Here is a 27,533-nt window from a genome sequence, read left to right as displayed (position 1 = left end):
TTTTAAAAAATCACTTTAGTTAAAGCCCCTGTGTTTGTTCTGTTCTGTATCATGGCAGTTTTATTCTGAGCCTGTTTAGTTCTGGTTTATGCTGTTTCATAGTTGCAATGCTTGCTTGGATTATCATCCCACAGTTTCTAGCCTGGCTTTTGGAAGAAGCTGTTTCTAGGAAATTTCAAAAGGCCACAAGGATATGGCTGCAGCTGGAGGATTAGCTGAACTACTGTAGAACACAAGAGCCATTCCATCTGTTTGTCCTGCTAAAAGCAAAGCTATAATATGAGAAGATTTTTATGTACAGTTGTTTGAAGTTCTGTGTGTAAACATGTTAAAACAGTACCAAGGAAGCCCTGAATCTGAAGAGATGCCTGTACACAAAATATTAAGGCAAAGCCAGGAACTGGAATTAGTGATCAAAATATGACAACGATAAAACAGAAATTTAAATTGAAACTTCCTTTCTGTAAGAAGTAATTTATTAGCTGATGTTAGAACACTGAGTGGGCAGAAGTAATGTTTAGATTAGTGTGATCTTGGTTTGCACTGTTGTACTTAGTTCCTGCTGTAACTTCTATAGTAACTTCTTAATATTTACTTCTGTATAGTATTTCTCTCTGGAACTCTCCAACCAATTACAAATATTAGTTTAGCTCCATACCCTTCTTGTGAGTGAAAGGGGGAGACATTATCCCTGTTTTTTCACATGAATATTTTAAAACAGGGAATGACTTACACTTTCAAGTGTCTTCCACTACTGAGTACATCAATACAGAGCTATACTTACTAGGTTTGTGACCTGTGGAAGCTTTCACAAAGTTTGAGCACCAGTGTTTTCTTCTGAGCTGTAAAGAAAGTCAGTGGTAGAGCCAGAATCAAAGCTACTGCTTTTAACTGATAGAGTTAACATGAGTCACTGTCTACGCTGCTTCTGCTGGCAGAGGCTGTAGATCATTCAGGCTTTTGCAGCTCATAATCAGAAATAGTTGTTAGTCTGGAGATTTAACATCAGCACTGAATTTTTTGTTGTTGTTGATGGATACAACATATGTAAACATTTTGGATAAGATTCAGAAAGGTTTTAGGCTTCTAAGTCCTTTTTTTAGTTCCTACCTCTCTGCTGAACTTAATGAGAGGTAAAAGCCTAACACTTCTTGAATTCAAGCTTTAATAGTAAATTTTAATGATATCTTAGAGGACAGCAGCATAACTAAGGCATATACTTTCTGATTTTGAATTGCATTTGTATTATGTATTCTTCTTTAACATGGATTGAATAAATATAGACCTGTTTGTTCTTTCAGGAGTGCATTAGAGCCTTAGGCCGAAATAAGCCTCATACACCATTCAGAGCGAGTAAACTTACTCAGGTGCTAAGAGATTCATTCATAGGAGAAAACTCCCGTACCTGTATGGTAAGTTTGTTTAGTTAACTGTATGTTTTAACAATTACAAAGAGAAAAGAAGCTGGGAATTTAGGATTTATGTTTAGAACTGGTCACTTGCTACTGGCAATGTGTTAGACTTAAGTTTATACATAAACTGACACAATATTTGGAGTGAGTCTTTCAGCAGAGACATTTCAGATAACTTGTTCCCTTCTCACTTTTTATTGGCCTTTCTTATTGCTTGTTCTAGTTTTCTAGCTAGGCACCTAGCTAGAAGCACTTCTAGCTTGAGGTTTTGTCTGTTTTTAATATTTTCTTAATTATATAAGAGTATTGTTTGTTGAATCAGAATTTTGGAAAAGGTGGTGTAGACTGGAAGTATAGTGAGTTATGATCTTTAAATGACAAAGGCAAATTTAGAATTGGTATCAAAGGCATCAGAATATGCTTTAGGCTGTTGAGGGGAGAAGTAGTTGGGATAAATGAGATGAATAGTTGTGTACTGTATAAGTGTGCATTTGCATCAATCTCAAAAATAGAATTCTTCTGCCAGATGGTGGAAAGGACAAATAAAAGCACAGATGTCCCGTGGTTTTATTTGTGCATCCTTAATGTTTTCTCCTTATGGAAATGCAAACTTTCTGCAGTGGATGCCGACTGTTAGGCTTGTTTGCTATGGTGGGTTGACCTTGGCTGACTGCCAGGTGCCCACCAAGCTGCTCCATCACTCCCCTCCTCAGCAGGAAAGGGAGGGAGAAAATAAGATGGAAAAGAACAAGTATTTACCGTGAGCCAGCAATGTGCCCTTGTGGGCACATTCATCTCTTTTCAAGTCAAGACATGTGAATATTCCAAATAAGTGATAACAAGACATGACCTGTCCAAGCACTGAGATATGAAAGTAGTCATGCATTTAAAGCTGTCCAATGGCCATGCCAGGTAATAGAAGCATTAATGCTCTTTCTAATGGGAGGGAAAAGAAGAGAAACTGCTAAAACTCCCCAGAACTTCTCACAGAATCACAGAATGTTAGGGATTGGAAGGGACCTCGAAAGATCATCTAGTCCAATCCCCCTGCCAGAGCAGGATTGCCTAGACCATATCACACAGGAACGCATCCAGGCGGGTTTTGAATGTCTCCAGAGAAGGAGACTCCACAACCTCTCTGGGCAGCCTGTTCCAGTGTTCGGTTACCCTCACCGTAAAGAAGTTTTTCCTCATATTTATGTGGAACCTCCTGTGTTCCAGCTTGCACCCATTGCCCCTTGTCCTGTCAAGGGATGTCACTGAGAAGAGCCTGGCTCCATCCTCATGACACTTGCCCTTTACATATTTATAAACATTAATGAGGTCACCCCTCAGTCTCCTCTAAGCTAAAGAGACCCAGCTCCCTCAGCCTCTCCTCATAAGGGAGATGTTCCACTCCCTTAATCATCTTCGTGGCTCTGCGCTGGACTCTCTCTAGCAGTTCCCTGTCCTTCTTGAACTGAGGGGCCCAGAACTGGACACAATATTCCAGATGCGGCCTCACCAGGGCAGAGTAGAGGGGGAGGAGAACCTCTCTCGACCTGCTAACCACACCCCTTCTAATACACCCCAGGATGCCATTGGCCTTCTTGGCCACAAGGGCACACTGCTGGCTCATGGTCATCCTGCTGTCCACTAGGACCCCCAGGTCCCTTTCCCCTACACTGGTCTCCAACAGGTCTGCCCCCAACTTGTACTGGTACATGGGGTTGTTCTTGCCCAGATGCAGGACTCTACACTTGCCCTTGTTATATTTCATTAAATTTCTCCCCGCCCAACTCTCCAGCCTGTCCAGGTCTCTCTGAATGGCTGCGCAGCCTTCTGGTGTGTCAGCCACTCCTCCCAGTTTTGTGTCATCAGCGAACTTGCTGACAGTGCACTCTATTCCCTCATCCAAGTCATTAATGAATATATTGACTAGTACTGGTCCCAGTACCGACCCTTGAGGGACTCTGCTAGACACAGGCCTCCAACTGGACTCTGTCCCATTGACCACCACTCTCTGGCTTCTTTCCTTCAGCCAGTTCACAATCCACCTCACTACCCGATCATCCAGACCACACTTCCTCAGTTTAGCTGCGAGGATGCTGTGGGAGACCGTGTCAAACGCTTTACTGAAATCGAGATAGACCACATCCACAGCTTTACCATCATCTATCCACCGGGTTACGTCCTCATAAAAGGCTATCAAGTTGGTTAAGCATGACTTCCCCTTGGTGAAGCCATGCTGAGTGCCCCTAATGATCCCCCTATCCTTGATGTGCCTAGAGACAGCATCAAGAACAAGTTGTTCCATCACCTTTCCGGGGATGGAGGTGAGGCTGACCGGCCTATAGTTACCCGGGTCCTCCTTCTTGCCCTTTTTGAAGACTGGAGTGACATTCGCTTTTCTCCAGTCCTCAGGCACCTCTCCCGTTGCCCACGACTTAGCAAAGATGATGGAGAGTGGCCTAGCAATGACTTCCGCCAGCTCCCTCAGCACCCGCGGGTGCATCCCATCAGGGCCCATGGATTTATGGACGTCCAGATTGCTTAATTGGTCCCTGACCCAGCCCTCATCTACCAAGACAGATTCCTCCTCTCTCCTGACTTCTTCTGGGGCCGCAGGGGTCCGGGGCTCCTCAGGACAGCCTCCAGCAGTATAGACAGAGGCAAAGAAGGCATTCAGTAACTCCGCCTTCTTTTTATCCTCTGTCTCCAGGGCCCCCACCTCATTCATCAGTGGGCCTACATTGCCTCTAGTGTTGGCTTTACCTGCCATGTATTTGAAGAAGCCCTTTCTGTTGTCCTTGACCTCTCTTGCAAGGTTTAATTCCAAGGAGGCCTTAGCTTTCCTAGTTGCCTCCCTACATCCTCTGACAACAGACTTATATTCCTCCCAAGTGGCCAGCCCCTCCTTCCATGATCTGTACACCCTCTTCTTCCACTTGAGTTTGCCCAGCACTTCCCTGTTTAACCATGCAGGTCTCCTGCTACCCTTCCTTGACTTCCTACTTGTTGGGATGCTCTGATCTTGAGCTCGGAAGAAGCAGTCCTTGAATGCTAACCAACTATCTTGGGCCCCCTTACCTTCTAGTACCCTGTCCCATGGGATTTCCCCTAGCAATTGCTTGAAAAGGCCAAAGTTGGCCCTCCTGAAGTCCAGGGTTGTGATTCTGCTAGCTATTCTGTTCCTGCCACATGAGATCCTGAACTCTACCATCTCATGGTCACTACAACCAAGGCTGCCCTCAACCTTCACCTCTTCAACCAGACCCTCCTTGTTAGTGAGGATAAGATCCAGCAGCGCTCCTCTCCTAGTTGGCTCATCCACCATTTGCATCAGAAAGTTATCATCAATGCACTGGAGGAACCTCCTGGACTGAGGATGGCTGGCTGAGTAGGCCTTCCAGCAAATATCAGGGTAGTTGAAATCCCCCATGACAACCAGGCCCTGTAATTGAGAGACTGCTCTCAGCTGCCTGTAGAAGGCCTCATCACCCTCCTCATCCTGATCTGGTGGCCTGTAATAGACACCCACAACAGTATCACCCCTGCCAGCCTGCCCCTTAATTCGCACCCACAAACTCTCAACTCGCTCCTGATCCACCCCTGGACAGAACTCAATACATTCTAGCTGCTCACTCACATAAAGAGCAACTCCACCACCTCTCCTTAGTGGCCTGTCTTTCCTGAACAAGACATAGCCATCCATGACCACATTCCAGTCATGCGAGGTGTCCCACCAAGTCTCTGTAATTGCCACTAAATCATAGCCCCCCGACCGAACACGGATTTCTAACTCCTCCTGTTTATTCCCCATGCTGCGTGCATTGGTGTACAGGCATTTCAGGGAGCGAGCTGAGCACACCGATTTCACCCCAGGGGGATGGGAGGCCTCCTGGTCTACCTCAACACTAGAGCGTTGCCCCAGTGGTGCAAGCCCAGCTACTACCCCATCCCCCTTCGAATCTAGTTTAAAGCTCTCTGAATGAGCCCTGCTAATTCCTGTCCCAGAACCCTTTTGCCCCTACGACATAAACCTTTCCCATGTATTACCGTCACGCCTGGTGTCTTATAAAACCAGGCATTATCAAAGAACCCAAAGCCCTGCCTGTAGCACCAGTCTCGTAGCCAGGCATTAACAGAGAGAATCCTACTATTCCATCCCACGTCATCACCTGAAAATGGAAGCAGGGAGGAGAAAACAACTTGTGCCCCAGACTCTTTCACCAACCGTCCTAGGGCCTTGTAGTCTTTCTTCATCCCCCTCAGACTACAGGATGCAGCTTCTTCCCCACCTGTCTGGAAGATCAGCAGGGGGTAGTAGTCTGTGGCCTTCACCAGGTTGGGGAGTTGTCTGGTGATATCCCTGATTCAGGCTCCAGGCAGGCTGCAGACCTCCCTGTGATGGGGGTCAGCTCTGCATATTGGGCCCTCAGATCCCTTTAGGAAGGAGTCTCCAACCACTAAAACTCTTCTCTTCTTCCTTGTGGAGGAGGTAGCTATATGCCTGTCAGGTTTTTCTGACAGTGGTGGGACCTCTGATATAGGTTGCCTCTCCACCACATCCCCATTGGACTGGCTGTATTCCACTAGGGCTTCATATCTATTGCTCAGAAGGCACCTGTGGAGGCAAGGTAGGCAAGGAGGGCACTCACCTTTTGCCACAGCCATAAACTTGCCTCCACTCACTCCTTTCATTTAGGTTATTGTTTTCCACCTGAGAGGGGCAGAGTACAGGGGCCCCTCGATCCTGGGAGCTCTCTGGCAGGTGCTCCCATTTTTGTTGCAGGGAAGGCAGAGCCTGGCTCCACCAGTCTATCTCCATTTCAGCCTCCCTGATGCTCCTAAGCCTTTCTACTTTGGCTTGAAGCCTTTCAACCTGGCTTTGCAGCTGTGTCGCTTGGCTGAGCAGATCATCTACCTGCTCACAGCGCACACAGCCCCCTAACACCACAGAGACGCTGTAGCATTCCCTGCAACCTGCACCATCGCCTCCTTCCGTGGGAGCTCTGCCTGGGTTCCCACATCCATTTTGGTCTTCTTCTGCCGGGTAGATACCATTGTTCTTTCACTGAGCTGGGAAATACCTGCTGGTGACACCCCTGGTTCACAGCTCCTTGGCACCTTCCTCACCTTGTGCATTGGGAGAGAGTCAGTGCCCTCCCCAACGAGCTGCAAACAGCTGTGGCCTCCCCCGCCCTGGTACACACCCAGCCACAGCTGAGTCTCCTCTTTCACCCAGGAGCCGCTCCTCTGCTCCGTCTGGGAGTCTCCCTCTCCCTTCTGGCCAGGGACTAGTCCCTGCCCTCCAGGAGGCTTTTTATCACCCGATCACAGGGGGTGGTGCGTTTAAATCGTTTAAATCGTCCACGGTGCCTCCGGCTACATCCCCTCCTCTCCTGATTCCTTGCCGGGAACCTCCGGGTCCGGGGTGGGGGGAAGCAGCTCGGGGCTGATACTCTCGGGGGGGGGGGGCCAGAGTACGAAAACCGCCTGGTTAAGCCCGATGTTGCCCTCGCCCCCGCACTAACCTGAAGTCACTGCCGCCGCTATCGCTGCTGCCGCCGCTGTCAGCTGTTTGTTCTGGTTTCCCCGCGTTTAAATCGCCCGCGGTGCCTCCGGCTACGCCCCGTCCTCTCCTGATTCGTTGCCGGTGTTATAATAGAAAACAGTAAGGAACTTTATTTAAAACTTATATTAAAATATTTTCCTGTTGGCTCTCTATGATTATTTTATTGGAATGTTAATTAAAAGTGGTAGAGTAGAAGCCCACTTATTTACCAAGAGTAGTCTGTCTCCCAACCTGGTTTTATGAAAATTTACCAAGCCCTTTGAGGTTTTTTTGGTGTTCTGTTTTCAGACAATGAGGGCTGTTAGCTTTCTGTGCTAGTATCAAACTCCATGTGAAAACCTTTGGTTTTGCCATGAATTGTGTTTATAGTTGTTCTGGGGTGATTTCTTTTTTTTTTTTTTTTTTTTTTTTAAAAAGTATTTCATGTACTGCCTGAGGAGGTGACTCTTTTTTTTTTTTTCCTATTTTTTCAAACTGCTACTGTATACCATCTCCTGTGTGTATCTGTCTCTTAAATGGATATGCTTTCCTTACTGAAATCCTCAAGGTATGACCTAAAGCTCAGTGTGTTTCAGTCCAAAAGCTCAATGTCATTTGATGTGGGACCTGGGTCAGAAGAGCAGAACTGGCTGGTGCTGTCATGAGGGATTTGGCTTTTATGACAATGGGACAGTCTTTGATAACTCTAACCTGTTAGGGAGGGATGGAATCCACCTGTCTAAAAGAGGCAAGGGAATCTTTGGCAGCGGGCTGACCAACTTGGTGAGGCGGGCTTTAAACTGAAGGGCTTGGGGGGTGGGGTCCAGAGTGGTAATGTTCATGCCATCACTTCCAACTGGGGAATAAGCCAGGCCAACCAGAACAGTGAGAAATGTTCCTTAGCTGCCTCCCAAGATGGGAACCGGAAGGCCAACCACCTCAAGGGTATGTATAGCAATGGTGGATCCTCTTGCACCTCTCCTGGGAAACCTGCATGCTCTACTACCTCCCTGAAATGCCTGTACACAAACACACACAGCATGGGGAATAAACAGGAAGAATTAGAGATCTATGGGTGGTCGCACAGCCATGATCTCATTGCAATTACAGGGACACAGTGGGATAGCTCACATGACTGGATTGCTGTCATGGATGGCTGTGTTCGTTTAGCCCGCACCCGGGGCTAAACAATAACAGTTTTTCTCTTACCCAATGTCCCTTACCCAACTGAGGAAGGAAATTGGGGAAAAAGCATGAGACTTGTGGGTTAAAATTAAACATATTTAATAAAATAAAGAGACCAATATAAATGTTAACACAAAACACACAAAAGTATACTTAGCTACAGAGCTGCAGCAGGTTGTTTCAGGAATACCAATCATTGGGAATGAAAAAGAGAGAGGAGAAGAGAACAAAAAAAAACCCACCTGTCTCCAGCAAGCCCTCACTTTTATAGTGAGCTTCATGTTAATGACACAGAATACACCTGTGGGCCAGCCTGGGTCAGCTGCCCTGTATTTAACTGCAAAGGGCATTGATCACCATGGCTGGCCACAAACTGAAATAATGGCTACATACTTTTTAAGAAGGAGAGGCTAGCAAGTAGAGGAGGTGGAGTTGCCCTTTATGTGAGAGAGCAACTGGAATGTATAGAGCTCTGCCTGGGGGTGGATGAAGAATGAGTTGAGAGCCTATGGGTAAGAAATAAGGGGCAGGCTAATGTGGGTGACACTGTTGTGGGTGTTTACTACAGGCCACCTGATCAGGAAGAGGAAGTAGATGAAGCCTTCTACAGGCAGCTGAAAGTAGCCTCACAATCACAGGCCCTGGTTCTCATGGGGGGACTTCAACCACCCTGATAACTGCTGGAAAGACAACACAGCTAGGCACCCACAGTCCAGGAGGTTCCTGCAGAGTGTTGATGATAACATTTTGACAGAGGTGGTGGAGGAGCCAACATGGAGAGGTGTGCCGCTGGACCTTGTGCTAACAAATAAAGAAGGTCTGGTTGGGGATGTGAAGGTGGGGGGTAGCCTTGGCTGCAGTGACCATGAGCTGGTGGAGTTCACGGTCCTGCGTGGAGGAAGCAGGGCAATAAGTAGGATCACAACCCTGGACTGCAGGAGAGCTGACTTTGGCCTCTTCAAGGACCTACTTGGGGGTATCCCATGGGATCAGTCTCTAGAAGGTAGGGGGGTCCAAGAGAGCTGGTCAATATTCAAGCATCATTTCCTCCAAGCTCAAGATCGGTGCATCCCTATAAGAACTCGAGTAAAGAGGGCAGAAGACCTGCATGGATGAGCAAGGAGCTTCTGGCAAAACTCAAATGGAAGAAGGAAGTCTATGGAATGTGGAAAAAGGGACAGACCACTTGGGAGGAATATAGGAAGGCTGTCAGAGTATGCAGGGATGCGACGAGGAAGGCTAAGGCCCACTTGGAGTTAAATCTGGCAATGGATGTCAAGGACAACAAGAAGGGCTTCTTCAAGTATATCAGCAGAAAAGGAAGACTAGTGAAAACATGGGCCTGCTGCTGAATGAGGAGGGTGCCCTGGTGACAAAGGATACAGAGAAGGCGGAGTTACTGAATGCCTTCTTTGCCTCAGTCTTTACTGCTAAGGCTGTTGTTCAGGAATCCCAGACCCTGGAGGTATGAGAGAAAGTCTGGAGAAAGGAAGACTTTCCCTTGGTCGAGGAGGATCAAGTTAGAGATCATTTAGGCAAACTGGATACCCACAAATCCATGGACCCCGATGGGATGCACCCACGAGTGCCGAGGGAGCTTGCAGATGTTATTGCAAAGCCACTTTCCATCATCTTTGAAAGGTCATGGAGAACAGGAGAGATGCCGGAGAACTGGAGGAAGGCCAATGTCACTCCAGTCTTCAAAAAGGGCAAGAAGGGGGACCCAGGCAACTACAGGCCAGTCAGCCTCACCTCCATCCCTGGAAAGGCGATGGAACAGCTCATTCTGGATGCCATCTCTAAGCATGTGGAGGAAAAGAAGGTTATCAGGAGTAGTCAACATGCATTCACCAAGGGGAAATCATGCTTGACTAATCTGATGGCCTTCTATGAGGACATGACCAGCTGGGTAGATGAGGGGAGAGCAGTGGATGTTGTCTACCTTGACTTCAGCAAGGCTTTTGACACTGTCTCCCACAGCATCCTCATAGGGAAGCTCAGGAAGTGTGGCTTAGATGAGTGGGCAGTGAGGTGGATTGAGAACTGGCTGAATGGCAGAGCTCAGAGGGTTGTGATCAGTGGCACAGAGTCTAGTTGGAGGCCTGTAGCTAGTGGTGTTCCCCAGGAGTCAGTACTGGGTCCAGTCCTGTTTAACTTATTCATCAATGACCTGGACGAAGGGACTGAGCATACACTCGGCAAGTCTGCTGATGACACAAAACTGGGAGGAATGGCCGATACACCAGAAGGCTGTGCTGCCATTCAGCGTGACCTGGACAGGCTAGAGGGCTGGGCGAAGAGGAACCTCATGAAGTTCAACAAAGGCAAGTGTAGGGTCCTGCACCTAGGGAGGAATAACCCCTGCACCAGTACAGGTTGGGGGTTGACCTGCTGGAAATTAGCTCTGCAGAGAAGGACCTGGGAGTCCTGGTGGACAAGAAGTTCACCATGAGCCAGCAATGTGCCCTTGTGGCCAGGAAGACCAATGGTATCCTGGGGTGCATTAGGACGAGTGTGGCCAGCAGGTCGAGGGAGGTTATCCCCCCCCCCTCTACACTGCCCTAGTGAGGCCACACCTGGAGTACTGTGTCCAGTTCTGGGCCCCCCAGTTCAAGAAAGACAAGGAACTACTGGAGAGAGTCCAGCGGAGGGCTACAAAGATGATCAGAGGACTGGAGCACCTCCCTTATGAGGAAAGTCTGAGGGAGATGGGTTTGTTTAGCCTGGAGAAGAGAAGGCTGAGAGGGGATCTTATCAGTGCTTACAAATACCTTAAGGGTGGGTGTCAAGATGATGGGGCCAGACTCTTCTCAGTGGTATACAGCGACAGGACAAGGAGCAATGTGCACAAACTGAAACATGGGAAGTTCCATCTGAATATGAGGAAAAAACTACTTTACTTTAAGGATGACAGAGCACTGGAACAGGCTGCCCAGGGAGGTTGTGGAGTCTTCTTCTCTGGAGATATTCAAAACCCTCCTGGACGTGACCCTGTGCAATGTGCTCTAGGTGAACCTGCTTTGGCAGGAGGTTGGACTAGATGCTCTCCAGAGGTCCCTTCTAACCCTAACCATTCTGTGTTTCTGTGAACTCGTGGGTCAAGATAAAAGCAGTTTAATAAAGCAAAAGCAAAGGCATGTGCAGAAGCAAAGGAAAAGCAAAAGATTTATTCTCTATGTCCCATCATCAGGCGATGTCCAGCCACTCCCTGGGAAGTAGGGCTTCAATATGCATAGTGGTTGCTCTGGAAGACAAACATCGTAATAATGAATGCCCCCCCCCTCCTCCCCCTTTCTCTTAGCTTTTATTGCTGAGCAGACATCATATGGTATGGATTATCTCTTTGGTCAGTTTGGAGCAGCTGTCCTGGCTATGTCCCCTCCCAAGATCTTGCCCACTCCCAGCCTACTGACCTTTGGGGGTGAGGGAGGGGAATGGTAGAGAGGCAGCCTTGATTCTGTGGGAGCACTGCTTAGCAGTAGTCAAAACACTGGTGTGTTATCAACACCTTTCTAGCTACCAATACGAAGCACAGCACTATGAGGGCTGCTATGGGGAAAATTACCCCCATCCCAGCCAGATCCAATGCATTTGTATTGGTTACTTTTCACAGGCTCCTTGGAATTAGTCTAGAGGCCACAGAAGTCTGCAGACCACAATGTGAAAACCATGGTGTTAGGGCAGCCTAGTCTTCTCTTTAGATGTTAGGTATGGTTCTAATTTGAAAATGGTGGTAAAAATAGCATTTTTGATTAATCTTTTATTCTCCTTCAGTTTTCTAATTAAAACACAGGATTGTTTTCTTTCCACTGAGACATAACTTCATAAATCTTACTCAATATCAGAGAGGTAAACTGTGCATCTCTAGCCAATGTATCCACACTGCTGAAGAAGGTTTGGAAAGTTAGACTGTTGAGAATTGCTCTCTGTACATAGAAGAATTAACATTTGTGAATGTTTTATGAAGTTCTCACCATCACCCATACCCCTCCTTAAAGTGCTAACAAGATGTCTTCATTTTGGTGAAGCTTTTTTATTTATTACTCATAGAGTTGACGTAACATTTTTTCCTGTTTAAATGCATAAGAGTGCTATCATGATTAAACATCCATGATCTATGGATGTTTAATTTTTGATAAAGCTTGCATTCCTTCCTTTTATATTCAATATAGTTCTAAATTAAGGAAAAAAAATCCCCTCTGAAAGTGAGTGGAAATATGCTTGAATTATTTTTTTATTTTCTCATTCACATACCTACAGTTACTTTATAATTAAGAATAAGAAAACCCTTTCATGATTAGATACCGCTTTCAAACTCATTCTTCCTGTTACTTTTTCATGTAGTTTCTCAGTACTAGGACCCTTTGTGACATTCTGGTTTTAGTGTTTGTTTACATGTAATTTTTATCAAGAATTTAATCAGCAATATTTTTTTCTTAAGATACTGATGTGGAAAGAAGAGTACTTGGGTGGTTATGACTTACTCTGAATTATAGTTGAAAGGAAGGAGGTAAAGAAACCTACAGTGCATCTTTACGATTGTTTGAATTGAGCTCTTGCATTTGCAGCGCTTGTTCCTGCAATAACTAGATGGATGCAGAAAAAAGCTGCCTGTCTAGAGATCTGACAGGTTTCTGAACAGCATATATTGAATTGAGGGAGGTGTAGGAGATACCTTAGCCTGGAATTACCTCCAGTCCTCCCCAGTTCCCTGGAAAGAGGAGAGGAGATTTGCACTCCAGTGGCCAAGTGGTGAGAAGAGTGGATAATGATCTGCAGCTTTACCACTCTTCTGGGTCTTCCTTTGCCTCTTTTATCAAGAAAATGTATTCAGCCTTCCAGTATGGTATTTACATTTGGCTCTTTGGCAGGGTGTGTCTTGTTTGTAATCATGTTCATGTTTAGGTTTTATATCATACGCTGGCAAAATTTTACTGATGAAATGTACTGGGAAAGAAAAGGGCAAGTCGTCATGGTTTGTAATAGCTAAAGTTGAACAGTATATTATTAAATTAAGAGTAGTTATCCTGCAGGTACATCATTGACTGCTTGTTTGCAGCAGAGCAATGTAATTAACTGTGGTACTTTGAACTTCTAAAAATTAATGCAAAAATAGTTTAATAATGAGTAGTTTCATTTCAGGTTTTTGCAGTTGACTGTAGAGATCGCTGTGATGTTCTCTAGAAGAGTGTCTACTTTATGTGAAGTAAATTAAAGCATAGAAGAATCCTGTACAATCCTGTTATATACTGTACAATACTGTTATAACAAGGTAGCATGTAGATAATGATAGCATTTCCTCCAAAATATTTTAGCCTGTTACAGGCAAAATACATTAAAGATATTGCAACATAGAAGTATTATTCAATTGGAGAATATTATTTATTGAACACATAAGATAATTCATCAGAATTTGACCTCTTTTAAGATGATGGTTTTGCTTATCAGTGAGGAGGCATTTATTGTAAAAGGATTCCTCAACAATACAAAGATTTGATCCAATGTTGTAATGTGCTATTAGAGAGTAAGACATTTTGCAAATATGTGATACTTTTTAATATGAAAAGCATATAAAATTATGTAGTAAAAACTTATGATTTTAACTTTCTGAGAGATTCTTAAAATGTCCTAGTATAAAATTCCTACTATTTAAATCTTTAAATGGGATGTTTGAGTCAAATTTCTTTTGGTAATTTCTACACTTATTTTTTATTTGACTTTGCCTTTTACCATTTACAGGATTTCTTGTTGCAATTTCAAAAGTTACATCTTTAGGGATGGAGCATCTCATCTGTATATAAGGTTAAAAGAACTACAAGGATGGACTTAGGTTAAAAGGACTACAGGAGGACTACAAGGATGTCATGAGGCTGTGCAGGGAAAAAATTAGAAGGGCCAAAGCCCAGATAGAACTTAATCTGACCACTGCCGTAAAAGGCAATAAAAAATGTTTCTACAAATACATTAGCTACAAGAGGAGGGCCAAGGAGAATTTCCATCCTTTACTGGATGCAGGAGGAAACATAGTGACAAAGGATGAGGAAAAGGATATGAGGTGCTTAATGCCTTCTTTGCCTCAGTCTTTAGTAGTAAGATGAGTTGTTCTCCAGGTACCCAGCCCTGTGAGCTGGAGAACAGGGACAGGGAGCAGAGTGAAGCCGCCATAATTCACGGGGAAATGGTTAGCGACCTGCTACACCACTTAGACACGCACAAGTCTATGGGGCCAGATGGGATCCACCCAAGAGTACTGAGGGAGCTGGCAGAAGTGCTCACCAAGCCATTTTCCATCATTTATCAGCAGTCCTGGCTAACTGGGGAGGTCCCAGGAAATTAGCAAATGTGATGCCCATCTACAAGAAGGGCCAGAAGGAGGATCCAGGGAACTACAGGCCTGTCAGTCTGACCTCGGTGCTGGGGAAGATTATGGAGCAGATCATCTTGAGTGCCATCATGGGGCACGTACAGGACAACCAGGTGATCAGGCCCAGTCAGCATGGGTTTATGAAAGGCATGTCCTGCTTGACTAACCTGATCTCCTTCTATGACAAGGTGACCCTCTTAGTGGATGAGGGAAAGGCTGTGGATGTTGTCTACCTAGACTTCAGTAAAGCCTTTGACACTGTTTCCCACAGCATTCTCCTGCAGAAACTGACTGCTCATGGCTTGGAAGGGCATATGCTTTGCTGGGTAAAAAACTGGCTGGATGGCCAGGCCTAAAGAGTTATGGTGAATGGAATTAAATCCAGTTGGTGGCTGGTCACAAGTGGTGTTCCCCAGGGCTCAGTATTGGGTCCAGTTCTGTTTAATATCTTGATCAATGATCTGGACGAGGGGATCGAGTGCACCCTCGGTAAGTTCGTAGACGACACCAAGTTGGGTGGGAGTGTTGATCTACTTGAGGGTAGGAAGGTTCTGCAGAGGGATCTGGACAGGTTCGATTGATGGGCTGAGGCCAACTGTATGAGATTCAACAAGGCCAAGTGTCAGGTCCTGCACTTGGGGCGCAACAACCCCATGCGCTGCTACAGGCTTGGGGAAGGGTGGCTGGAAAGCTGCCTGGTGGAAAAGGACCAGGAGGTGTTGATCAATGGCCGGCTGAATATGAGCCAGCAGTGTGCCCAGGTGGCCAAGAAGGCCAACAGCATCCTGGCTTGTATCAGAAATAGTGTGGCCAGCAGGACAAGGGAAGTGATTGTCCCCCTGTACTCAGCACTGGTGAGGCCGCACCTTGAATACTGTGTTCACTTTTGGGCCCCTTACTACAAGAAAGACATTGAGGTGCTGGAGAGAGTCCAAGGAAGGGCAACGAAGCTGGTGAAGGATCTGGAGCACAAGTCTTATGAGGAGCGGCTGAGGGAACTGGGGGTGTTTAGTCTGGAGAAAAGGAGGCTGAGGGGAGACCTTATTGCTCTCTACAACTACCTGAAAGGAGGTTGTAGCGAGGCAGGTATCAGTCTCTTCTCCCAGGTAACATGCGATAGGATGAGAGGAAACGGCCTCAAGTTGCACCAGGGGAGGTTTAGATTGGATATTAGGAAAAATTTCCTCACGGAAAGGGTTATCAAACATTGGAACAGACTGCCCAGGGAAGTGGTGAAGTCACCATCCCTGGAGGGATTTAAAAGATGAGTAGATGTGGTGCTTAGGGATATGATTTAGTGGTGGACTTGGTACTGTTAGGTTAATGGTTGAACTCGATGATCTTAAAGGTCCTTTCCAACCTAAATGACTCTTGATTCTAAGGTTAAAATATGATTCAGAAACTTATTCTTTTCAAATTTCAAAGAAAATTCAAAACAATTATATTGAAAATAACTTCCCCATGGACAGTTATGACTAGGATCTGCATCATTCTAAAGAAATCCAGAGACATACAGTCAGCATAAATAGGTTTTTTTGAACTTTATTAGTCGTTGCAATTTTAATGAAGTTCTTGTCTCTAAAAAGTTTCAAAAGCCATTTCACAGAATCATAGAATCATTTAGGTGGCACTTCCCTATAGCAGCTGTACCTTATATGCTTCAAAAAGTTGGAGCAGTCCCCTGGTGTTATGACAGTTGCTGTGTGTGGTGTACTCTGAACATTAAACTGATTGAAGAGATGCATGCACCTTTCACATTAGATGACTTTGGAAGGATTTTAGGAACTTGTAGGTTTTTGTTAATTGGCACCCAGAATGCTTTATAGAGAGACATGCAATCATATGATCTTTTAAAATCTGCACTTGTTATTTTCATTAGTAACTGATGCGAACCAGTACTAGAAGTTTAAACTTAAGTTTAGCAGACTCTTTAGACTTTCTAACCCCTTCCCACTGTATATTTTTCCTTTCTCCTCAGTAGGAGAAATTCCTCTCAGGATGACTACCTGTGCTTTTGTACAGCAATGTCAGCAGCAGGATGAAAGAGAAGACCAGGCTTATCTAATCTTCATCAGTTTCAGTCTCCTGATGCTGTGCTGCCAGAAAAAATGTTAGTGTGTAGGATCATAGAGGTGTTTGTCCTGGGTAGTGCCTTTATGGCTCTCCTGAAAGGAGCACAGATGAAGAAATTGGACTACTGAGAGAAGCTAGTACAAATAATGATGCCACTGTTGCCTGATCACAGTTATTATTTTTGCTGAGTGCTGAAAAGGTGAGATCTTCAGGATAATTTGTTTAACTGGAAAAGACATAGATTCCAGATAGGAGGCACCCATCTGCTGACCTGATGCACTCTCTAGAGAGGTGTGCTGCTTACCGGGGGCTCACATCAGGGATGTCATGGAGAGACTACGGAGCCTAGTACAGCCCTCAGACTATTACCCACTGCTGCTGTTTCACATGGGCACCAGTGATACAGCTAAGAGCAGTCTGAGGCGTATCAAGGAGGACTACAGAGCCCTGGGAGCAGTGGTAAAGGACTCTGGGGCCCAGGTAGTTTTCTCATCAATCCTCCTGGTCAAAGGGAAGGGAACTAAAAGGGACAGTTGAATTAGGCAAATCAACACATGCTACAGGACTGGTGCCACAGCCAGGGGTTTGACTACTTAGACCATGGGACTTGTTTTGAGAAACGTGGTCTTCTGGCAGCTGACGGGGTTCATCTGTCAGAGAAGGGGAAGACAATCTTGGGTCATAGGCTTGCCAAGCTGGTAAAGAGGGCTTTAAACTAGATTTGCTGGGGGAAGGGAACCTCAGTCCATCCCAATCCAGACAGTCTGATGCCAGGGCCAGCAATAGGTGCCCAGAGACTGGAGAAGGATGGCAGGTCAGCAGGAGAGCACTGATGACACCAAGCTGTGCGGTGTGGTCGACACGCTGGAGGGAAGGGATGCCATCCAGAGGGACCTTGACAGGCTTGAGAGGTGGGCCTGTGCAAACTGCATGAAGTTCAACAAGGCCAAGTGCAAGGTCCTGCATGTGGGTTGGGGCAATCCCAAGCACAAATACAGGCTCGGCGGAGAATGGATTGAGAGCAGCCCTGAGGAGAAGGACTTGGGGGTGATGGTTGATGAGAAGCTCAACATGAGCCGGCAGTGTGCGCTTGCAGCCCAGAAGGCCAACTGTATCCTGAGCTGCATCAAAAGCAGCGTGACCAGCAGGTTGAGGGAGGTGATTCTGCCCCTTTACTCCGCTCTCGTGAGACCCCACCTGGAGTACTGCGTCCAGCTCTGGGGCCCCCAACATAAGAAGGACATGGAGCTGTTGGAGTGAGTCCAGAGGAGGGCCACAAAGATGATCAGAGGGCTGGAGCACCTCTCCTATGAAGAGAGGCTGAGAGAGTTGGGGCTGTTCAGCCTGGAGAAGAGAAGGCTCTGGGGAGACCTTCTAGCAGCCTTCCAGTACCTGAAGGGGGCCTACAGGAAAGTGGGAGAGGGGCTTTTTACAAGGGAAGTAGTGATAGGATGAGGGGGAATGGTTTTAAACTGAAAGAGGGTAGATTTAGATTAGATCTTAGGAAGAAATTCTTTTTCTGTGAGGGTGGTGAGACACTGGAACAGATTACCCAGAGCAGTTGTGGATGCCCCCTCCCTGGCAGTGTTTAAGGCCAGGTTGGATGGGGCTTTGAGCAACCTGGTCTAGTGGAAAGGTGTCCCTGCCTGTGGCAGGGGGGTTGGAACTAGATGATCTTTAAGGTCTCTTCCAACCCAAACCATTCTATGATTCATTCTATGTTTGATAATAAGTTAGGAAAAAAATTTCTTCACTGAAAGGGTTGTCAAGCATTGGAACAGGCTGCTCAGGGAAGTGGTGGATTCACCATCCCTGGAGGGATTTAAAAGATGAGTAATGTGGTGCTTAGGGATATTGTTTAATGGTGGACTTGGCAGTGTTAGGTTAATGGTTGAACTCGATGATCTTAAAGGTCCTTTCCAACCAAAACGATTCTATGATTCTAATTGTTATTTACAGATAATGTCCAGTTCAAAAAAAAAAAATTATAAGTCTTTACTTAGGAAAATAGTTAAACATATGCTTATCTTTAATATTATTAAGTACAGTTTTGGACTGTGGCCAAAATAGATCTCTCAAATAAGTATACAGTCTGCTTGAATGGAGAACAGCCTACAAAGATAGAGAGATATAAATAATCTGGTAATTGTTTGCAGGATACATTAGACTTACTTTCTACTGAGTTGCATATTTCCCTTTTTGAGGAGTCTTATTTTTTCAATTAGAGTTTTGCCTTTATTATGTTATGAAGACTGTGAGATGGGGGAAATTGACTGAAATTTCTATGAATTCTTAATGTTTCAGGTATGGTTGAAAAAATTAAATTGAAGCTTTGACTTGACCTCTCTTCTTGAGATGTCATTGTATTAGGACAGCTGTACATAGTAGACAGTTTTTGTAGAACATCTCAAATGAAAGTGGAGATAAAAAAAAAGTTAATTTGAATTCATCTACCCTTTCATCTGTACAAAGCAATTTATTAATGCGTGGCTTGTTTTCTACAGATCGCTACAATTTCTCCAGGGATGGCATCATGTGAAAACACTCTAAATACATTGAGATATGCAAATAGGTATGGAAAATAATATTGCTTATAGCTATACTGGCTGTTGATCACTGATTTTTTGGAATACTGTTGTTCCATGATGTATAATTATTCTAACTACTTGAATAATTTTAGCGTACTTGCATTTCTTAATGAGATTAAAACCAAAATACTGATTACTGATTCAGGCTCACATTTAGTTTAATTTGTCACTTTTTACAACCATTACAAGAGAATCAATAGAAATTGCATTTAAGTCATTATCCAGAGATGGATATAGTGTGGATTGCAAGGAATGTGGGAGATGCCCCTATTAGTTTTGCCCCGCTCTGGAGGCATCACCTTTTGCATTAGGGGTAGTCAGTTTTCATGATGATTCCCTGGGGTGTTAGCTGAAATACCTTTCTGCAGTGTGATTTCTCATCCCCTTGGTGGAATTGCATTCAGTTGCCAGCCTGTTTCTTTTATATATATGATATATCATATCATATATATATCTATCTCAACTAGTTTATTCTTATGAAAATTCTGCAGTTGCTGTGGCCCAAATTTTATACTTCCCAACTTCAGGCAAATATCTGAGACCCCTAAGTAAAGAGTCAGTTAATCCAACAGTGACATTGTAATCAATGTAGAGAAAGTAGCGCCTCCAGAGGCTGATGCAGCACCTCTGGGACCTGTACTGCCCTCTGAAAGTGTTCATCTCTTCAGTGAGTGTGAAAGCAGCCTTCTCCAGCTACAGTTCTCCTTAGTTTAATGTCTGTGGAGATGGGGTCCTGTATGTGCCTGCAGTCAGACCTGCGACCCAGAGACCTGCCCCCCGCTTTGCTGCAAAGAACAAAGGAGGAAAACAAGCTTCTGGGCCATCAGAAAGCTTGGTTTTGCCAGAAGAGGCTACCACCTAGTGGCCTGCTTGCCCCAGTGAAAGACAGGGCAGAACCACATCTCCTGCGTGGCTGGGCACCCCTGGCCAGTCACTAATTGGGCACAAAGGGCTGCTAGGGAAGCTTACCGCCTGCTCCTCTCGGTATCTGAATGTCTTAGTGTTTAGATCAAGGGAGGTAGTAGCAAATCTGCCTGGCTTGGACCAGTCTATGTGATTTCCTTCCTGCTGAGAAGGGGGCATCTACTCCCCTGCTTACGGTAACATAATGAAGGACATTGCATGTTTATCAAGACTCGTTGGATCTTTCTATCCCTTATAGAATACGCATTGCTGAAGTGATTCCAGAAAAAGACACTGCAAAACAAATTAAATACCTATTTCTAGTATACTAAAATCGTTGTGCTGAAACTGTTTCTTCTCATTGGTGTTAAATTTGTGTGTTGTTATGGAGTAAATGCCTCTCACTGTAAAGATGCTTCATGTGTTTTGTATAGTATTTTAATTTTTTCTAGCAATATATCATTTTCATAGTACAATTAGTTTTTAGGTGCTGAACACCAGTGTCTGTGCAGTGTAAGACGGGGGCAGTATAGAATTTAAAGTATTGTAGTGGTTTGATATGTTAAAATGAGCAGTTTAATGGAATATTGAATACAGAGCAAATTTTATTAACTGCACGAACTGAAATCTGGAATTACTCTTCTGAGAACATTGCTATTATAGTCTCCTGCAAATTAGCAGCACTGTTTTTGTTCAATTTTGTTAGTGATCTGTAACTCTATTTGCAGAAGGTTTAAATATGTTGACACTCTTACTTGTGTTTTAATATAAAAATAAATTTATTGTTAAACTATTAAAGGGGAATGCTAAACAAAGAGTTGTCATTTTAACTGTGTTTATGAGAACATTTAATTTACTGCTGTATTTTGCTGCTGCAGAGTAAAGGAATTTGGAATTAGTCCTTCGGACATTCCCTTCTCACAGGGTAGTGGCAGTCGCTCTGATCTCTCTCCTTCCTATGAGTATGACGACTTTTCTACTTCAGTCACCAGGTCTACTTCATTCTATACATGGAATCTTTATTTTTAAGTTTTCTTTTTGGCAATGTAATTTTACAGACCAACCTTTCATTAGTCCCCTTGCCTTGAGTCACACATACTTTGTTTTTATTTTGTTTGGCAAGTGATGGCTCTGCATGATCTGCAGTCATCTTCCCACTGTTTTGTTTACCCTCCTTAAACTTCCACAATACATACATTTAAAAAAAAAATGGTGATGTCACCTTTGTACATTTAGTGGACCAAATCTGACAAGTCTGTGTTTAGGGTAATTTGAATATGTCTAATTAAAAAAAGAAAACTATTTTAATATGTATATATTTTTAAAATTTTTCATCACTCCAAAGATGAATGAAATAGTTTCCATTGTAGTAAATATGTGCTACTTGAAAAAAATATTTCCCCTTAAAAAATTAAGAATTTGTTCTAAAACTTGCTATACTTGCAGACTTTGATGTGTCTGTTTCATAAACATTCTTTTAAATGGGCTTTTTTTTGGACAGAATATTATCAATCTTAAACTATTTTCATGCTGCAAGAGCTTAACACTTTAATAAGATATTTTCACCTTTGAAATTATTTTAATTAAAGGATCTATTCATTCTTTGGGATACTTGGTTGCAAATTATTATCTTCAGAATTCTTGGTGGATTTGCTTATAACAGCTAGTGGAGTACTGATTGACTAATTTCTTTAAAGCACAGTTGTGTGCAGAGAAAAAGAAAGATGGTCAGGTGCTGAATGAACTTTTCTTTCAAATATTCATTGTTAAGGAGTTAATATTGAGGGTTTGGAGATTTTTGCCCTCTTAACAGTTAACGAGTAGTAAGATTTCAATCAAAAATGTCTCTGCTAGAAGATGGACTGTAATCCACCTGCAAGTAGTTGAAATTCAATGGTCCATGCTTTTTAGGAGTTGGACTAACATCTTTTTGTCACTGAAAGTACATTAAATTTGTGAAGCTGACATCATCATCCTTATTAAATGAATTAAATTGCGCATAAACCCATAGAGCTTTATTTTTGGTTGTGACTCTTTTGCACAGCAAGTTACTAATTTCCAAATTAAATATTTTCTGATTATAGGGTGAAGGAGCTGATGGTCAATCCTAGTGCTGCAGGAGACATGCGTCCCACTATACACCATGCTCCTAATCAGATCGATGACTTAGAAACACAGTGGGGTGTCGGGAGCTCTCCTCAGAGAGATGATCTCAAACTGCTTTGTGAACAAAATGTGAGTGGTTTACAGCATTACATGGAAAGAGATGATGATAAATACAGTGGCAGAACAAAGCCAGAGTAATGTGTATTTATAGCCTGTTAGCAATATCATTAAGTAGATACAGCATTCCCCTTCACATTTTCACTTTAAGGTATTATGTTCATTCCTACACACAGAAAAAAGGTTCCTTGAAGGGTGAGAGGAGAATTTTTTACTTTATCTTCCTTGCTGATTAGGGCAGGGTCTGCTCTAGACTTTCACGGTTTTTTAGTGTGCATTTTTTCCAATATAGCTTCATCTCTTATTAGGTAGTTAGAAGTAGCCTGGGAAATGTGTCCATTTTATTTAACACTCCTGTGTTTTTGACCATTACTTTCCCTGCATGCAACACCTGTTTCAAGCAAGTTTGCCTTTCTCTGTGTTTAGAAATCTGGCTACCCATCATTCCTCTTCCCAACATCCTTCCAGCCAGATATCCTTTCATATCATACTTTTTTGTTGTTCGTGTGGAATTCAATTAAGCTTTACAATGTGTTTTTAAAAAGGTTTTAAAGGCATGATATAAGGAACCATACTGTCTTGCTAAAATATTAATTGTAGCCTACCTAGCGCTTTCCCCTTTGATTAACTATTTATGTCTAAGAAATCCTGTTTGTCCCAGTTTGTAAATCCATGTTGTGCATTCTTCTAATGTATTAATCACTACATACTTTTTAGATTTTTCACTTTACATTTATTCCACTTTTTTTTCCAAAGGATTAATTTAATTTTGATTTCCTGAAATGTATTGAATGTAATTGCTGTTCTCTTTTTTTTAAAATTGTTGTCTGTATGTTGCGGTACGCACAACAAAAAGCCCTGTCGGAAAGCTAGCTTTCTGTAGGTGTTAAAACCTACTAGAAATTAGTATTCTTCCCTTGTGACTTCCTCCTCCCACTACTTTAACTTGTTCTTTTTTTTTCATGTGTAATATTCTGTTTTCCAGTATTCACTAGGAAATTTTTAATGAATATGAATTAAATGTAACTCTGTGAACATTTTGAATTTATTTCTCTCTCCACTCATTTCTGGAGATTTTATTGTTAGAAGTATTAAGATCTATTTTTGACAGGTTCTACTTTCTGCATATTTCTTTTAATGTTCTGTGATGGGATGGATCACATTCAATATATTTCCTGTAGCCACAGTTCTTTCCAGACTAACAAGCTTAACTATTGTTTTTAGGAAGAGGAAGTTTCTCCACAGTTGTTTACTTTCCATGAAGCTGTGTCACAAATGGTAGAAATGGAAGAGCAAGTAGTAGAAGACCACAGGGCTGTCTTCCAGGTAAAAGATGGAGCTCTACTTTGTTTTATCCTAATCCAGGAATTCAGGTTTTCCCAATGAAAGTGCATACTCTTGAAGATGTAGGATATCATCTGGTCATTCTGCTGCTGTCAGAGATTTCTAAATCGTTTTATTACGCTAAGCCCATTGTAGCAAACAAATAGGAACAGATGTTTAGATCCCATAACCATTAATCTTTGTCCTTGTGATGAAAGAGAAGCATATTTTTCTACTATCCCAGAAATTTAGTAAAATTTTCCTTTTCTTCTCAATAAACATTCCTAAATAGACTGCATTCATCGTAAGAAAAGTTGCTATTTTCTTTTTACTATTTTAACTATTTACTATATTTTCTGTTAGTCCTTTTCCAGCATTAGTGACTGTTTTTTCTAGTTGCAGGGAGCTTACTCAGGTTGGTCTGAAATTTTCAATTTCACTGTCTAATCTATGCCAATGTTCCTATGCCAAAGCTGGCAATTAATAGTAATGTCTCTATATAGTAATGTCTCTATCAGCACCATTTCTGTTTTGTCATCTCCTTCTAAGATACTGCGATACTCCCTCCAAGTATCTCTAAATATTCTTCTGTGACATCTTCCTCTGAGATACTGAGATCCAGAAGAAACAAATATATTTCTAACTGCCTGTTTGCTTCCTTTTTACAGATATATAAAGGTTTTCACTTGCTATTAGTCAGGGTCTTTGGAAGGAATACTGCCCACACAGTGTAATGCTGGTCAGCACCACAGAGCCTTTTACATTCACAAAATAAGTTGTAATAACTTTTTTACTTTGAGGGTGACAGAGCACTGGAACAGGCTGCCCAGGGAGGTTGTGGAGTCTCCTCCTCTGGAGATATTCAAAACCTGCCTGGACACAACGCTGTGCAATGTGCTCTAGGTGAACTTGCTTTGGCAGGGGGGTTGGACTAGATGATCTCCAGAGGTCCCTTCTAACCCCAACCATTCTGTGATTCTGTGAGTTACTAGTTTTCAGAAGGAAATGTGAGTTGCTTCTGTTCATAACCTTAGAGTCTTTAGGCAGGCTGTCCATTTGGTGCATCTGCTGCAAGAAAACAGCAAAACATTAAACCTGTAGGGAATACACACGTCTCCTCAATTTAGGTATCTAACTTAGTGGAACATTGATGTGTGTTCATGTAATACAGTAGGATGCTAAATAACACATTTTACAACAGATGTAGAGATTTAGTTATTATGAAACATTAGCCCTGAAGTAAAACATGCAAAGTGTGAAAGTCTTATGCCATATGCCGTAGCTGTGTCCTAATGCTTGTGACTTCTGGAGAGACAAGCTGCATTAGTTTAAGATGTTACTGCCTCTGTGTGTCCATCTGACCTTATGCTGGAGATTACTGCTCCTCACAGCAGTCATTAGAAGGAAATGTGTCTGAGCCTCAGCTCCCTTCATTCGCAGCATGGCTTGTTAGTAAGCTGTAACATGCAGAAGTTGTCTTCTGTCAGCTTTCTCCTGGAAGCTGTTGATTCTGGGATACAAAACATCCTATCCTAACAAAAACGTCTAAAATAGATCAACTGAATGAATCATGCTCTAGAGGTATTGGTCTTCCTTTGTTTCTTGGATATAGCAGTTTACATCAGATGAGATGAATCCTATCCCAATGTGAGCTCCATCTGTCCTGAAAGCCAACAAAACATACATGGGGTTTGGACTATGCTTTCAATATTACTTGGACTACTGAGCACAGAGGGAAAGACTTAATTTTAGTATTTCAGGCCCAGCATGCCTAGAACTGTCAGCTGCTTTCTTTTTTTTTTAAATCAAAATATTTCCAATTGTATCAGTTCTCCTGATCACAGTTTTGCATGTTTCTGTAAGCTTTAAGTTCCTGGTTGCATTCTTTGCTGTAAGACTTTTTTTCTTTCCCCCCCCCTCTTTTTTTTTTTTTTGTTTTTTTAATATTCAGAGTGCAAAGATGTCTAAGCTGCTTTAACCAACTTTTACAGTACTCTTATCTGTCTGGGGAGTTAGCTCGTGCAATAGAGAGCTTAAAATAGCTCTTCTTTTCTACAGCTTCTCTCAAAACTGGTTTTGCTTATGGACAGAATTATCTTGGCTCCTTGACTGTCAGTGGCAACCAGCCCATACTTAAAATTGAAGCCTGGTTTCAAAGTTTGATACCTGCCTAAGGGGACATAACCATGACATAAAGTTCTGAGTTTTAGCTTTACAACCACTTGATGTTCTGAATTTGAAGAGAACTGGGGTAGCTGGGGTTTATCTGTTGCTGATATGACCATTGGAGTTAAGAAACTATGTGGAAAACATACAATTTTGCTGAATTAGGAATAAGAATTCATTTTAGGATTGAAATCTGTTATAGAGAGGTAACTAGATAGTAAAAGTGTGGTCATCTTCAGAAAAGGAGTAAGTAATTCAGCTCTTTGTCTTGAAACTTTGCTAATATATTTAGTTGGGTTTTTTTTAACTTTTATCTAGGAATCTATTAGCTGGCTGGAAGATGAAAAAGCTCTTCTTGAGATGACAGAAGAAGTAGACTACGATGTGGATTCTTACGCTACCCAACTTGAAGCAATTCTAGAGCAAAAAATTGATATTCTGACCGAACTTAGAGGTAGATTGCTTTTAATCACTTTTGTGTGCATTTTCATATGCCATTGGAGACTTGGAGTAATAATGAGGAGAAAAAAAAAAAGAGTGTGGTTATGTTTTGGGGTCTTTTCTCATCTTATGCTGTCCTGTAATGATCTGTGGTAGGAACATTTATTCTGCTGCCTAAGAACAAGTTCACATCTGCGTTCAGTTCATCCTAGTTTAAAGGAAAAGTCTCTGCTTTACGTCTAGGAAGTACAAACTTGATCCTGCAACTTTGTGGGGTTTTTTTTCCCCTTTGTCCCAAAACAATAAAGGAAAGAAAAAGAAAATCCAAAAGAACTGTATGAAAAAAGAAGGTAATGCAATAAGGAAAAAGTAGTAGGAACTTCCAGTTCCTGCTCTATTGCACTCTAGTGTACAGGGAGCCTGATGTTGTTTTTCAGTCTGTGCTTGAGTGGTGTCAAGCTCTGAGTAGCTTGGCTGTTAGCCTACCTTTTTCCTCAGCAGCCTTTCTGTCAAAATTTTGTCAGCCTCTCTTTGTTGAAAAAACAAACTGCAGATAATTCTTAGTTCCCAAAATTGACTCTTCCACTTGTCTTCTAAAATCACCTTATCAGCTTGGTACCTCATGGAGATGAATTTTTCATTTTAGTTTCTGTATCTATTTGGATTCCAGCAGACATGCTATACTGGTAAAAATTCAAGGGTGGGTTTTTTTTTTTTTGATCTGTGTTAGAAAACTCCTTATAAGATAAAATCTTACTTTTTACTCAGTCTGAGTATCTGCTGTAAGTTAGAAGAATACATCAAGCAAATTGGATGTGGCCTGCTTGCCTTGTAAGCATATATTGGCACCACTATACTTTAGCAAAGAATTAGATGTACATTCCTTTGCTTCTTATGGATGATAGCTTCCACTTCAGAAAAAGACAATCTGAGACACCAGCAGTGAAAAAACAGTTTAAGTGACTCCCTGTTCTTCCAAAGCTTATTAAATATTGCTTTTGAAACAAGATACTGGAGGTAAAGGATATAGAAGAGATCCTTGCAGCTTTACAGGCAGCATGATACATGTATAGCTTTACAGGAGGGAAGAACTGTTAAGTCAAAGATTCTTTCTCCCAGTAACTTCTGTGTTATGGTCATGGCACATAATGGTCACTGAATATTACAGCTTTTATTCCTGTCACGTTGGGACTGACTTTTTTATGCTATCATTTTGGTTTCCTTCTTCCCATTTTTGGGACTATTACTGAGGAATGGGGGGGGGGAGAACAGAAATATGAAAGGATGCAATACTTCCTTTCTCAGGTTTCTCCCATTCT

The 27,533-nt window shown here is 42.9% G+C and overlaps 1 protein-coding gene across 2 annotated transcripts in view; it reads left to right on the top strand.

Annotated features, from left to right (window-relative positions):
- The window catches only part of LOC137675683 (kinesin-like protein KIF2A), a 125,253-nt gene that overhangs the window by 92,535 nt on the left and 5,185 nt on the right, over positions 1 to 27,533 (top strand). Inside the window, exons 15-20 of one of the 2 annotated variants that reach the window (XM_068421851.1) lie at positions 1,302 to 1,412; positions 19,075 to 19,142; positions 20,940 to 21,053; positions 22,146 to 22,296; positions 23,509 to 23,610; positions 26,092 to 26,227. In XM_068421851.1, the coding sequence (XP_068277952.1) occupies positions 1,302 to 1,412; positions 19,075 to 19,142; positions 20,940 to 21,053; positions 22,146 to 22,296; positions 23,509 to 23,610; positions 26,092 to 26,227 (682 nt within the window). The remainder of the gene's footprint in view (positions 1 to 1,301; positions 1,413 to 19,074; positions 19,143 to 20,939; positions 21,054 to 22,145; positions 22,297 to 23,508; positions 23,611 to 26,091; positions 26,228 to 27,533) is intronic. The other variant, XM_068421852.1, reaches the window with a different exon arrangement.

The sequence above is a fragment of the Nyctibius grandis genome, chromosome W (assembly GCF_013368605.1).
Source record: "Nyctibius grandis isolate bNycGra1 chromosome W, bNycGra1.pri, whole genome shotgun sequence".
Lineage (NCBI taxonomy): Eukaryota > Metazoa > Chordata > Aves > Nyctibiiformes > Nyctibiidae > Nyctibius > Nyctibius grandis.
This window is presented reverse-complemented; position numbering and strand designations above follow the sequence as displayed.